Source organism: Symphalangus syndactylus, chromosome 12 (genome assembly GCF_028878055.3).
Source record: "Symphalangus syndactylus isolate Jambi chromosome 12, NHGRI_mSymSyn1-v2.1_pri, whole genome shotgun sequence".
Classification (NCBI taxonomy): domain Eukaryota; kingdom Metazoa; phylum Chordata; class Mammalia; order Primates; family Hylobatidae; genus Symphalangus; species Symphalangus syndactylus.
In genome coordinates, this window is record NC_072441.2 from 65,212,413 (window position 1) to 65,227,448 (window position 15,036).

The 15,036-nt window shown below is 41.1% G+C and overlaps 1 protein-coding gene across 14 annotated transcripts in view; it reads right to left on the minus strand.

The window, feature by feature from the left end:
- The window catches only part of ST7L (suppression of tumorigenicity 7 like), a 107,962-nt gene that overhangs the window by 89,417 nt on the left and 3,509 nt on the right, over positions 1–15,036 (minus strand). For all 14 annotated transcript variants that reach the window (XM_063625713.1, XM_063625715.1, XM_063625712.1 and 11 more), the window contains exon 3: positions 9,580–9,742. In XM_063625713.1, coding sequence (XP_063481783.1) covers positions 9,580–9,742 — 163 coding nt within the window. The remainder of the gene's footprint in view (positions 1–9,579; positions 9,743–15,036) is intronic.

A 15,036-nucleotide genomic window follows, 5' to 3' on the forward strand; every position in this document is an offset into this window, starting at 1 on the left:
GCCTGTAATCCCAGGTACTTAGGAGGCTGAGACTGAGACACAAGAATTGCTTAAACCTGGGAGGCGGAGGTTGCAGTGGATGGAGATCGCACCATTGCATTCCAGCCTGGGCGACAAGAGCGAAACTCCATCTCAAAAAAAAAAAGAAAAGAAAAGAGAACAGACTGGAAGAAATTGATGAAGGACCGTATGTACTATAGTAAAGAGTTTAGATATTATCCTTGGTCATCAAAGGTTTATAAGCAGAAAAATAACAAATATCAGATCTTTGTTTAGATCAGCGTTCTCAAAGTATGATTCATGGAACTGCAAAGTAACAATTCTTCAAAATAAATTCTAAGACATTATTTGCCCTTTTAAATGTGTTTACTTGGCCGAGCGCGGTGGCTCACGCCTGTAATCCCAGCACTTTCGGAGGCCGAGGCGGGCGGATCACGAGGTCAGGAGATCGAGACCATCCTGGCTAACACGGTGAAACCCCGTCTCTACTAAAAATACAAAAAATCAGCCGGGCGAGGTGGCGGGCGCCTGTAGTCCCAGCTACTCGGGAGGCTGAGGCAGGAGAATGGCGTGAACCCCAGGGGGCGGAGCCTGCAGTGAGCCGAGATCGCGCCACTGCACTCCAGCCTGGGCGACAGCGAGACTCCGTCTCAAAAAAAAAAAAAAATAAATAAATAAATAAATAAATGCGTTTACTTGAACTCAGTTGCATGACCCTGAGAGTAAGGGTATCCTTAAATTTTGTACGTCAGGCACCTGCCTCACTTGTCTTACTTGTCCTGCAAAATCGAACGGGGGATGAAAAGTCAATGATGGGTAAAACTGCTAGCACATTAGCATGAGTCAAGACAATGACACCAAACTGTACTAGAAGTCATTGGATTCTTCACTTCCACATCCTTACAGTAAAAATAAGGCAAATTTCTTTTAAACATTATAGCAGGTATGATGGTTGTCTCTAATAAAGCAATTGTTTGTGAGAACTGGCCCCTCTTGTAATGAAACACCACTTTTACTGGAAAGAGCCACACACAAACTTATGGTTTTTAGATGGGTACCTGGCAGATATTTTCTTTTTCTTTTTTTTTTTTTTTTGAGACAGAGTCTCTCTCTGTCGCCCAGGCTGGAGTGCAGTGGCGCGATCTCAGGATCTCAGCTCACTGCAAGCCCCGCCTCCCAGGTTCACGCCATTCTCCTGCCTCAGCCTCCTGAGTAGCTGGGACTACAGGTGTGCCCACCACCACGCCCGGCTAATGTTTTTGTATTTTTAGTAGAGACGGGGTTTCACCATCTTAGCCAGGATGGTCTCGATCTGCTGACCTCGTGATCCGCCCATCTCAGCCTCCCAAAGTGCTGGGATTACAGGCATGAGCCACCGCGCCCAGCCCCTAGCAGATATATTCTTAAAAATGAACTGAGTCTGTCAAGATCAAGGAAGAAAATGAAAGTATTTGCTGCCAGTGATAAAATTTGAGCTTTCAAGTACATATTGAAATTTTTAAAAATGTATGTCTGCTACTGTGAGCCTGGCAAATTTCACAATAAAGACTTTTCTGTGAGAATGGTGGTGATATTAACAAATGAATTTTTTTGTGTTATGCAATAAAATGAATCATGATATGGATATGGTATGCATAAATCAGTGAACAAGTATTTTCCAAACAACCAATGTATGATATAAAATTATGCATAGGTAAAAGATCCATTCAAAATGTTAAGATATACCAATAGATTTTCACATAACAGACCATGCAAAGTTCAGATTTTACACTGCAACTAAACTTTCAGAAAAGTACTCATAGAAAGTTTTAGAGTAGTATCAAAAAAAGGTATCCACAATTTTCTGAGATTATTAAAATACTCCTCCCCTTTCCAATTACACATCTGTGTGAAGCCAGGTTTTCTTCATACACTTCAATCAAACACCATTTCACAATAGACAATGGAGAATAAGCTGTCTTCTATTAACTGAACTTTTTCTTGTTGTGGGAAATACATTTTTCACAATGTGTATATTAGCTCAGGCTGCCATAACAAAATACCATTGACTGTGTGGTTAAAGAAATTTATTTTCTCACAATTCTGGAGGCTAGAAGTCTGAGATCAGGGTACCTGCAGGGTACCAGCATGGCTCAGTTCTGGTGAAACTGAGTTCTTGCTGTGTTCTCACAAGGAAGAGAGAGCTCTGGTATCTCATTATTATTATAAGGCCTTCCTGTCTTATCAGATCAGGTTTCCACTCATATTTTATCTTAATTACCATCTGAAGCCCTATTTTCAATAGTCATATGGGGAATTAGGGGTTCAAAATATGAATTTTGGGGAACACAATTCAGTCTACAGCATTCTGGCCCTGGCCCCCCAAAATTCATGTCTTTCTTTCATATACAATACATTAATTTGGCTGGGCACAGTGGCTCACGCCTGTAATCCCAGCACTTTGGGAGGCCAAGGTGGGCAGATCTCTTGAGGTCATGAGTTTGAGACCAGCCTAGTCAACATAGTGAAATCCTGTTTCTACTAAAAATACAAAAAATTAGCTAGGTATGGTGGCACATGCTTGTAATCCCAGCTACCTGGGAGGCTGAGGCACAAGAATTGCTTGAACTTGGAAGGCGGAGGTTGCAGTGAGCCGAAATGGTGTCACTGTACTTTAGCCTAGGCAACAGAGCGAGACTTCATCACAAAATAAATAAATAAAAATACATTAATTTTCCCCCAAAAGTCTTAACTCATTCCAGCATCAATTCTAAAATCTAAAGGCCAAAGTTTCATCTAAATATTACCTGAATCAGACATAGGGGAGGCTCAAGGTACAATTCATTCTTAGACTCAATTACTCTCCAGAAGTGAACCTATGGCACCAGATAAGTTATGTGCTCCCAATATACTGTATGATGGTGGGCAGACATAGGATAGACATCCCCATTCTCAAATGAAAAAAATCAAAAGGAAGGAAGGGGTAATGGTTACCAAGTCCAAAACCTAGCAAGGCAAATTCCATTACATCTTAAAGCTTGAATGCAAGGCACAGTGGGACATGCCTGTAATCCCAGCTACTCAGGAGGCTGAGGCAGGAGGATCACTTGAGCCCAGGAGTTCAAGATCCCAGCCTGGGCAACATAGTGAAGCCTTGTCTCTCTTAAAAAAAAAAAAAGAGGCTGGGCGTGGTGGCTCATGCCTGTAATCCTAGCACTTTGGGAGGCCAAGGTGGGTGGATCACCTGAGGTCAGGTGTTCAAGATCAGCCTGGCCAACATGGTGAAACCCCATCTCTACAAAAATACAAAAAAAATAGCTGGGCATGGTGGCATGCCTGTAATCCCAGCTACTTGGGAGGCTGAGGCAGGAGAATCACTTGAACCCAGGAGGCAGAGGTTGCAGTGAGCAGAGATCACACCATTGCATTCCAGTCTGGGCAGCAAGAGTTAAACTCCAGCTCCAAAAAAAAAAGGCCGGGCGTGGTAGCTCACACCTACATAATCCCAACACTTTGGGAGACCAAGGCAGGTGGATCAAGAGATGAGAAGTTCAAGACCAGCCTGGCTAAGATGGTGAAACCCCATCTCTACTAAAAACTACAAAAATATTAGCCGGGTGCAGTGGCAGGTGCCCATAATCCCAGCTACTCGGGAGGCTGAGGCAGGAGAATCACCTGAACCCAGGCAGCAGAGGTTGCAGTGAGCCGAGATTGTGCCCCTGCACTCCAGCCTAGGCGACAGAGTGAGACTCCATCTCAAAAAAAAAAAAAAAAAAAGAGGCCAGGTGTGGTGGCTCATGCCTGTAATCCCAATACTTTGGGAGGCTGAGAGAGGCAGATCACCTGAAGTTGGGAGTTCCAGACCAGCCTGACCAACATGGAGAAAACCCGTCTCTACTAAAAATACAAAATTAGCCGGGCGTGGTGGTGCACACCTGTAATCCCAGCTACTCGGGAGGCTGAGGCAGGAGAATCACTTGAACCCAGGAGGCAGAGGTTTCAGTGAGTCGAGATCGTGCCACTGCACTTCAGCCTGGGCAACAGAGCAAGACTCCGTCTCAAAAAAAAAAAAAAAAAAAACCAGAGAAAAAGCTTGAGAATTCTTTTTGGCTTGACACTCTGCCCTCCAGGCCCACTGGGGTGGCAGTGTCACCCCCATAGCTCTGTGGTACAGCCCCACCCATGCAGTTCTCTGTGAGGGTGGCCTGGCCCCAGAAACTGGAAAGGCAGCCTCACCCTTTGAAACCAAGGAGGAAACAGCCTTGCCCTCTGGGCCTGTATTGGGAGTGGCAGTCCTGGGTTTGGTCATTCTTCCTTTTCTTTGAAGTCAGTGAACAGCTCTATGGTTTGGTCCTGTAGAATCCAAAAAGTCTAACAGCCTTCCTTCATTCTGTCCCACCTTCCCTGTCCCTTTTAGTTCAAACTGGTAGTGTGTTTGCTCATATAAACTCAACTCTGTTCCTGGCTTCTACTAAGATGACTAAGTCCATGAAGTGCACAGGTGATATCAAATAGTTGTTCAACCACACCCCTACTGTTGTCTTCAGAACAACTTTTCTCATGTATTTATAAAATGGATAGGCTGAGAATTTCCAAATCTTCATGTTGTGGTTCCTTTTTGCTTAACAAGTGCTTCTTCTATTCATCTCTTTCCTTTCACATTTCACTATAAGCAGTCAGAAGAAACCAAATTGTGCCACTTTGCTTAGAAATCTCCTCAGCTAAATATCCAATGTTATTGCTCTCAAGTTCTACTCTCCCCAAAATGCTAGAATACAGTTCAGCCCATTCTTTTCCACTTTATACAAGGACCACACCTTTCCTCCAGTTCCCAACCACATGTTCCTCATTTCCACTTGAGACCTCACCAAACTGTCCTTATCCATATTTCAAGTTTGTACCTCAAAACTCTTCCAACCTCAACTCATTACCCAGCTCCAAAGCTGCTTCCACATATTTAGGTGTTTGTTACAGTGGCACCCCACTTCTTCATAACACAATGTGACTTAGTCAGCTCAGGTTGCCATAGCAAAATATCATACGCTGAGTGGCTTAACAACAGAAATTTATTTTCTCACAATCTGAAGGTTGGAAGTCCAAGATCAAGGTACTAGAATGGTTGGGCTCTGGTGAGGGCTTTCCTCCTGGCCTTCAGAGAGCAGTCTTCTCACTGTGTCTTTGCATGGCAGAGAGATAGCAATCCCTCTCTTCCTCTTCTTACAAAGCCATCAACACTATGAGATTAGGATCCCCTCATTTAACCTTGATTATCTCCTAAAAATCCTAGCTTCTAATACAGTTACATTAGAGGTTAGAGTTTCAACATATGAATTTTGGGGGACACATTTCAGTCTACAACATGTTAACATGTAATGGATTTACTGCTATTAAAAAATATTTTTAAATTTCCTGCTTTAATTTCTAATATGATAAATATTGATGGATATAATCCACATTTAAACAAAGGCTCTTTGAGGTCCTGGATCATTTTTTAAGAATGTAAAGGATTTCTTAGTCTAAAAAGTTTGAAAACCACTTTTTCTTTTTACCTAGTAAGGAGAGAGTATGTACTAGAAGGGTAAGTGTAAGAGGAAGGGAAACCACTTAGGATACTATAGCAATAGCCCAGGGAAGAGATGTTTAAGGGCCTAGATATGGGGCTATGAATGTTGAAAGAAAAGAAGACAGAACGGGCCGGGCCTGGTGGCTCACGTCTGTGATCCCAGCACTTTGGGAGGCCGAGATGGATGAATCATCTGAGGTCAGGGGTTTGAGATCAGTCTGGCCAACATGGCGAAAACCCATCTCTACTAAAAATACAAAAATTACTCTGGCATGGTGGCAGGTGCCTGTAATCCCAGGTACTCAGGAGTCTGGGGCAGGAGAATCGCTTGAACTCAGGAGGTGGAGGTTGCAGTGAGCCAAGATAGCGCCATTGCACTCCAGCCTGGGCAACAAGAGTGAAACTCCATCTAAGAAAAATAAAAAAAGAAGGCAGAATGGAGTCAAGATAATTTTTAAGGGGGAATTAATACAATTTGGGGTTGATTGGAGAAAACAGGGGAAATATAAATGATATAAACTAAAAAAAAAAAACCCAAAGATTTCTAAAATGGAAATTGGACGCCATTAAAAGATTTCAGAATTATAGAGGAAGAACTATGGAAGACAGTTTCATTTTGGATGGAGTTCAGGGTGGTTAGGGCCATTAAAGGTGGAAAATTCTAGCAAAGAGTTAGAAATGTAAATCTAGAATTTAAAAGAGAACTTGGGGGTAAAAATTTAAAATTGGTTCCCCCCAGCATATATGTTGTGGTAGCTAATATTGAATAAGATGAAGTTATCCAGGGAGAAAAAAATTGAACAAAAGGATGCTTTAATTCATTTAAAAAAAATTTTTTCCCCCTTGGAGATAGGGTCTTGCTCTGTCACCCAGGCTGGAGTGCAGTGGCACAGTTATAGCTCACCACAGCCTCAAACTCCTGGGCTCAAGTGATCCTCCTGCCTCAGCCTCCCAGGTAGCTGGAACTACAGGTGCGTATAACTGTGCCCAACTGATTTTTTTATTTTTTGTAGAAATGGGGGTCTTGCTATGTTGCCCAGGCTGGTCTCAAACTCCTTGTCTCAAGTGATCCCCTTACCTCAGCCTCCTAAAGCACTGGAATTTTAGGTTTGGGCCACTGTGCCCAGCTTTTAACTCACTTTGAGATCCAATTCAAGTATTTCCTCTGTGAAATATTTTGCGCTCCTCCCTCCAAGAATAACTGACCACTCTTTCTTTTCTGTCACCATAGTATCTTGTATAAGATACCATGTATCTTTATAGAGTATCATATATAAGATACTCTATAAACACAGTTAACTATACTCTTTTACTGTCAATTTATTTATATCTGTATCCTCTACCAAGATGAAATGTTCTTAAGGTTATCTTCACTCTCATTATTAATGGCATACTCAGTCTTATAATGGAAAATAAAATTACATCATGTGCTATTGTTATAATTATTTATATACTGAATGCTGAGCTTCATGAGGACAGATCTGTATCGTATTCATCTTAATATGTCTTACTCTTAGGGGTTTTGTAATTATTTTAGGAAAAAGAAGAGGAGAGGAAATGACCATTATTTCTTCTTGTACTCTTGAATGGCTGCCAACCCCACCCCACTATTCCTAGTCAGGCTTCAGGACTCCACTTAACTGGTGCTTCCTCAGGGACTTTGACCAAATCTAAAAAGTGCCACCAATTGCACTCAGGCAGTATTTTTCTACTAAACTATCATAACTCTAGTGGTTAAGCTATTGAACAAATGAGACATTTGGAATATTATGGAATTAACTCATTTGTATTATTACTATATGGTTATTACCTATCCCAGTGAAAGGAACAATAATCCAAAATATTCATTTTGGCCAGGCACGGTGGCTCACACCTGTAATCCCAACATTTTGGGAGGCTGAGGTGGGAGGATCACTTGAGCCCAGGAGTTCGAGACCAGCCTGGGCAACATAGTGAGACCTCATCTCTATTAAAATACTAATAATAATAATCGTATTTGGCTTTGTAAATTTTCCTTTTTTTTTTTTTTTTTTTGAGACGGAGTCTCGCTCTGTTGCCCAGGCTGGAGTGCAGTGGCACAATCTCGGCTCACTGCAAGCTCTGCCTCCTGGGTTCACGCCATTCTCCTGCCTCAGCCTCTCCGAGTAGCTGGGACTACAGGCACCCGCCACCACGCCCGGCTAATTTTTTGTATTTTTAGTAGAGATGGGGTTTCACCGTGGTCTCGATCTCCTGACCTCGTGATCCGCCCGCCTCGGCCTCCCAAAGTGCTGGGATTACAAGCGTGAGCCACCGCGCCCGGCCAAATTTTCCTTTCCTAATTATGTATCATTAAAAATATTCGCTTTCTAGCTGGCCAGGCTCGGTGGCCTACGCCTGTAATCCTAGCCCTTTGGGAAGCCGAGGCAGACAGATCACCTGGGGTCGGGAGTTCAAGACCAGCCTGGCCAACATGGTGAAACCCCATCTCTACTAAAAATACAAAAATTAGCTGGGTGCAGTGGTACATGCCTGTAATTCCAGCTACTTGGGAGGCTGAGGAAGGAGAATCACTTGAACCCAGGAGGCGCAGGTTGCAGTGAGCTGAGATCGTGCCACTGCACTCTAGCCTGGGCTACAGAGACTTCATCTCAAAAAAAAAAAAAAAAAAATGCTGGGTATGGTGGCTCACGCCTGTAATCCCAGCACTTTAGGAGGCCAAGATCATGAGATCAAGAGATTGAGACCATCCTGGCCAATATGGTGAAACCCCATCTCTATTAAAAATACAAAATATTAGCCAGGCGTGGTGGTGCATCCCTGTAGTCCCAGCTACTCGGGAGGCTGAGGCAGGAGAATGGCTTGAACCTGGCAAGCAGAGGTTGCAGTGAGCCGAGATCACACCACTGCACTCCAGCCTGGCAACAGACAAGATTCTGTCTCTAAATAAATAAATAAATAAATAAATTCGCTATTACTCGATACAAATAGAGGAACAGTCTACAATAAAAGTATGACAATGGAATATCCATCCATGAAGAGCTGAGACTTTGATGCCTTTTTAAGTATACTGAAAAAAAATGTTTTTTTCTACTTTTCTCTCTTGGCAGAGATGGCTGTTTCTGTTCTCTCCTTTATTAGTCATAAGATTCCCTGAATTGCTGGGCATATATATATATACACACACATATATATATATACATATATGTATATATATATATACACACATATATATATATACACATATATATATATACATATATATATATATATATATATACACACTGAGAAAATGATGAAAATTTCTAGCCTTCCTTATAGCTAGTAATGGCCATATGAAACAGACCTGACCAGTAGGAAGTAAGGTGAAATAGTATGTAACATTTCTGAGAATAGTCCTTGGCTTCTGTGGGGTGGAGTAGAGGGAAGGAGTGACCTTACCCTGGATTTCTTTCCTTCCTACTGATTGGAATATGGATATGATGGCTGAAGCAAGAGCAACAGTCTTACACTACAAAGTAAAAACTACATTTGGAGATGGCAGGCTAACAAAATAGAAGGGGTCTGGGTATCTGATGATTATTGTTTTCCATACTAGCCATGGACTAACTATATTAACATGAAAGACAAATTTCTGTGTCTTGGTCCATTTGGACTGCTATAACAAAATATCACAAACTGGGTAGATTATAAACAGTATAAATTTATTTTTAACAGTTCTGGAGGCTGGGAAGTCTATGATCAAGGTACCAACAGATTTGGTGTCTGGTGAGGGTCTGCTTTCTGGTTCATAGATGGCGCCTTCTCGTGGTGTCCTCCCATGGTAGAAGTGGCAAGGGTCTCTCATAAGGGCATTAATCACATCTCTGAGGGCACTGCCCTCATGACCTGATCACCTCCCAAAGATCCTACCTCGTAACATCACATTGGTGATTAGAATTTTGGGGGAAACACAAACATGCACACCACAGCACTCTGCTGTTTTGAGTTTTCTATCTCCCAGAGCCAAACTCAATCTTAAATACACAGCTCTGAAAACACATTAGAAAAGCAGTCACCTGACAAATTCTGTCTGCTGATTTCACTTTCTCTGCTCCTCGAAGGAGAACCTGGTTCTGAAATGCTGCTGTCTGTTTCTCCCATCAGTGGTTGCAAATGGCTTACGGATACTTGCTCAATACAAGATGTGCCATGCTTATGGAAGTACCACCATTCAAATATCTATGACAAACAGAAAATATCCTCCACTTAGAATTGATCAGCAGATACATGAGCTCAAATTAAAACATTCTCTCAAGATGTCTGTTCAATTCAGCATTTTAAATGCACTCTCCTTTCAAAAAGAAAAAAACATACAAACACAAGATTCACCAATAACACGTCACGTAAAAGTGAAATACCTTTTTTATAGTTTTGTCATAAAATTTAGACAAGCTTAAGCAAAACTAGGCATATATAATAAAGCATTAAAAAACAGTAAGAAGCATTTTAATCTATAAGTAATTTAACTCTGTTAAGTTACATTGTCATTTTGTTCTATCTGCAGCATAAACAGTTTTCAAATAATAAGCATAGTGGATGAACAGACTAGACTAGGATCAGCATGCCCATGTTTAACTCCCAAATCAGTCGTTTATTAGCTGTGTGCTGTGGGCAAGTCACTTAATCTCTTAACATCTCAGAGCCTCAGCTAAATGTGGTTAACAAGAATTATAAGAAAGTGCTTTCTGAAGCAAAAAGTACTACTCTGGTATTTGGCAAAATTATTAATAAAGGTTAAGAGTCAGGTTGATTCCCATATTGAACCATTTAAAAATCAGGATATTCATTTCTTTCTGTTTCCATGGTTTATCACTGTTACAAAAAGAGAAACCAGGCCAGACACGGTGGTTCACGTCTGTAATTCCAGCACTTTGGGAGGCCGAGAAGTCCCAAAAGAGGGATCCTCAAGAAGAATCGCTTGAGCCCAAGAATTCTAGACCAGCCTGGACAAAACAGTGAGACCTCATCTCTACAGAAAAATATAAAAATAAAATATTAGCTGGGTGAGGTGGTGCATGCCTGCAGTTCCAGCTACTCAGGAAGTTGAAGTGGGAGGATCTCTTGAGCCCAGGGAGGTCAAGGCTGCAGTGAGCTAAGACTACACCACTGCACTCCAGCCTGGGCAATAGAGTGAGACCCTGTCTCAAAAAAAAAAAAAAAAAAAAAAAAATTCACCTGACAGACTAGTCTTCTGCCAACTGTAGTGGATACATGTATTACTTTAAAGAATAAACAAAGCATTTCCACAACTAAGAGATTTTAATCTTTTTATTTACTTTTTTAAAAATTTTTTGAGATAGGATCCCACTCTGTCACCAGGCTGGAGTAAAATGGCATGATCACAGCTCACTGAAACCTTGACCTCCCTGGGCTCAGGTGATAATCCCACCTCAGCCTCTCATGTAGCTAGGACTACAGGCATGTGCCACCATGCCCAGCTAATTTTTATATTTTTTGTAGGGGCAAGGTTTTGCCATGTTGCCCAGGCTGGTCTCAAACTCCTGGGCTTAAGTGCTCTACCCTCCTCAGCCTCACAAAGTGCTAGGATTATGGGTATAAGCTACCACAAGCGGCCAGATTACAATATTTTTGAAAACTATTTTACTATGACCACAAACAGAACACATCACAAAAAAATCAGCGTTTTCAAATCTGTAGGAGTTATTTTTTTTTGCTTCAGTAAATAACAGAACAAATATGCTACATAGGTGCCAAAAGTATAGTCATGTTGTGGCCCACTGACTACATGCCACAATGTTTATAGGAAAGTGTGAGAAAATCACAGTGCAGCATTTTTTCTATCATGTCACTAATGTTTTATGCTCAATCTAAAATGGTATCTCTTTCTGCTCACCCTTACTAAGTTAGCAAGAATTACCACCAAATGAGGCCATGGTTTGACTTCTACCATATGTTTTACTAAGAAGTGAGATAAAACTTCTTTACACAAGCAGAAATTGTTCATGTGACAGAAAAGGTTTATATTCAATAAATCTTGGTTAAGAAAATTGGATAGGGCCAGGCACGGTGGCTCATGCCTATAATCCCAACACTTTGGGAGGCTGACGTGGGAGGATCACTTGAGGCCGGGAATTCAAGACTAACCTGGACAACATAGTGAGACCCCCACCTCTACAAAACATAAAAAAAATGAGCCAAGTGTGAGGGTGTGTGCCTGTAGTCCCAGCTACTTGGGAGGCTGAGGTGGGAGGATCACTTGAGCTCAGCAGGTCAAGGCTGCAGTGAGTTGTGATTGTATCACTGCACTCCAGCCTGGGTGACAGAGTAAAACCCTGTTTCAAAAAAAAGAAAAGATAAATACCATCAAGGCCAACAACAATACTTCCCTTCACCAACAAAGTGTAGGTGGGTTTTCTAATGAATGAGTATGAAGTTAGTGGCTTTTTTCAACTTTTAAGTCAACTTTTTAACACAAATGAACAATGATAACTGCAAATACTTATCGAAAGCTTTCTATGAGCCACGCATTATGCCAAGTCCTTGACATGCATTATGTCATTTAATTTTTATAACAACTGATTTCAGAGATGAGGACACACATTCCAAATTTAAATAACAGTTCACATCACTGGTAACTGGCAGAGTTGGGATTCTTATTCAGGTTTGCCTAACTTCGGAGCTTCCAACCATTACACTAGACTGATTCATAAATATATCTCTTTATATATGTATATGTGATTATATACACATATACATATGTGTATACATATATATATATATACATACATATACATACATATATATATACACATACACATAATTTGTTAAATCCAGGTGGTAAAAGAAATTATAAACACAACAACCTTTGCTAATAAAAACCCATCAACATTGCAAGGGTAATAATACAGTTTAACCTTTAAAATGTTACTTGAATTTCCTAATTTGTGTATATTTAAAACGCAGCTTTATAAAGAGTAACAAAAGGTTTTGTTGGGTTTTTGTTGTTGTTGTTTTGTTGTCGAGACAAGGTCCACTCTGTTGTCCAGGCTGGAGTGCAGTAGCATGATCACAGCTCACTACAGCCACAATTTCCTGGGCTCAAGCAATCCTCCCACCTCAGTCTCCGAAGTAGCTGGGACTACAGGAATGCGCCACCACAACGCGCTAATTTTTAAATTTTATACAGAGCCCAGATCTTGTTCATTTGTCCAGGCTGGTCTTGAACTCCTGGCCACAAGCAATCCTCCTGCCTCAGCCTCCCACAGTGTTGGCAGTACAGACACGAGACACCACACCTGGCCACAAAAAGTTTTTTACAAGGTTTTAGACATCATATATATAAGTAAGTTATCCCCCTCTTTTAAATGAGGAAATTATAGCTTAGATAGTTTATGTAGCTTGCCCACAATTATCAGCTAGTAAGTGGAAGAGTTAAGATTCAAAATGTTATCTTCTGGTTCCCAAACCAGAGCTTTTTCCACTACATCAGCTGTTTAGTATTGATAGTTTCTTTAAAACAAACAAACAAAAAAACTGTATTAAATAGAGACAGGGTCTTGTTGTTGCCCAGGCTGGTCTCAAACTTCTGGCATTAAGGGATTCTCCCACTCCATCCTCCCAAAGTGTTGGGATTACAGGTGTAAGCCACCGTAACTGGCTTAAAGATAGTTTATTGTCTTTACTTAGACTTTTGTATGCTATGGACTAAATATGCTAAAATATGCTTATGTTATAAATTATGAGGCTTATATTAACATGTAGTTTTAATCCTGAATTCCTCAATAGCTTCTATTTTTTGAGCCAAGAGAAAAATCCCGTTCTTGTTTGGCATTTCACTTTAACAAAATGGTCTGTATTTAGTCCCTATTTAAAAAAATAGATCCAATACAAATGCTATTTCTACTACAGCTGGAGAGCACCACCTAGAGATTAAAAAAAAAGAACAGGCTGGGCATGGTGGTTCATGCCTGGAACCTTTGCACTTTGGGAGGCCGAGGAGAGTGGATCGTTTATGCCCAGGTGTCTGAGACCACCCTGAACAACACAGTGAGACTCTGTCTCTACAAAAAACAAATAAAAATTTAAAGGGACGAGAAAAATTTATTGGCTATGCATGGCATAAAACTTCTTAAGATTTTTATCTGCAGTAGTATTGTTCCAAAGTGTACACTAGTAAACATGACATCCTAGGGATGTTAATGTGAATTATAAAAAATATTTTATTTTTTTAAACTAAAAATATCTTCAAGGAAAAGTTGAATTAGTTAAACAGTTTTGTTGTTTTTGTTTTTGTTTTTTGAAACAGAGTCTTGCTCTGTCACCCAGGTTAAAGTGCAGTGGCACCATCTTGGCTCACTGTAACCTCTCCCTCCAGGGTTCAAGTGATCTTCCCACCTTGGCCTCTCCAGTAGCTGGGACTATAGGTGCATGCCACACATGCCTAATTTCTGTATTTTTTTTGAAGAGACAGGGTTTTGCCATGTTTCCCAGGCTGGTCTCGAACTCTATCAGCCCACCTCGGTCTCCCAAAGTGCTAGGGTTACAGGTATGAACCACTGTATCAGGCCAAACAGGTTTCTTAATTGTGAGAATTCTCAGAATAGCCAAAATTCATTAAGTGTACATTTTGAACCAGCTACCATGTTATAAACTTACAACGTTATCTGATTTAGTCTTCATAATCCTATAAAGTTCATGCTGTTATTAACCTCAGTTAACAGATGAGGAAACTGGGGCTTGAAAATACTATATGGTGAATTCATGACACCTAAATTTTAGTCTTCCCAATGTTGCCAATATTAAAATACTGTAGTCAGACATGATGGCACATGCCTGTAATCCCAGCTACTAGGGAAGCTGAGACAGGAGGATGGCTTGAGCCCAGGAGTTAAGGCCACAGTGTGCTATAATGGTGCCTGTGAATAGCGAGTGCACTCTGGCCTGGGCAATGTAGTAAGACTCCACCTCAATTTTTTTAAATGGGCAAATTTTATATAAAAACTGTATATCCAGGTTCTATTTATTTATTCATTCATTTTTGAGACAGGGTTTCTCTCTGTCGCCCAGGCTGGAGTGCAGTGGCAAGATCTTGGTTCACTGCAACCTCCACCTCCTCCCGAGTTCAAGAGATTCTTATGCCTCAGCCTCCCGAGTAGCTGGGACTACAGGCACATACCACCATACCCAGTTATTTTTTGTATTTTAGTAGACGGAGTTTCACCATGTTGGCCAGGCTGTTCTTGAACTCCTGGCTTCAAGTGATCTGCCTGCTTCAGGCTCCCAAAGTGCTGGGATTATAGGTGTGAGCCACCAAGTCCGGCCTATCTGGGTTCTCTTTAAATCATTTGAAAAATTGAAAAACCTGGTAATACTAGCTCCAAGTCTATATGGCAACAATTAGCTTTAGCCTCTTTTAGAAGGGGCATGCACTGTCCAGGCTACCCAGTCCTCAAAGAAAGAAGAATTTAATTATTAAACTCTATCCATTTCACTCATTTTTGTTACCAACTTGG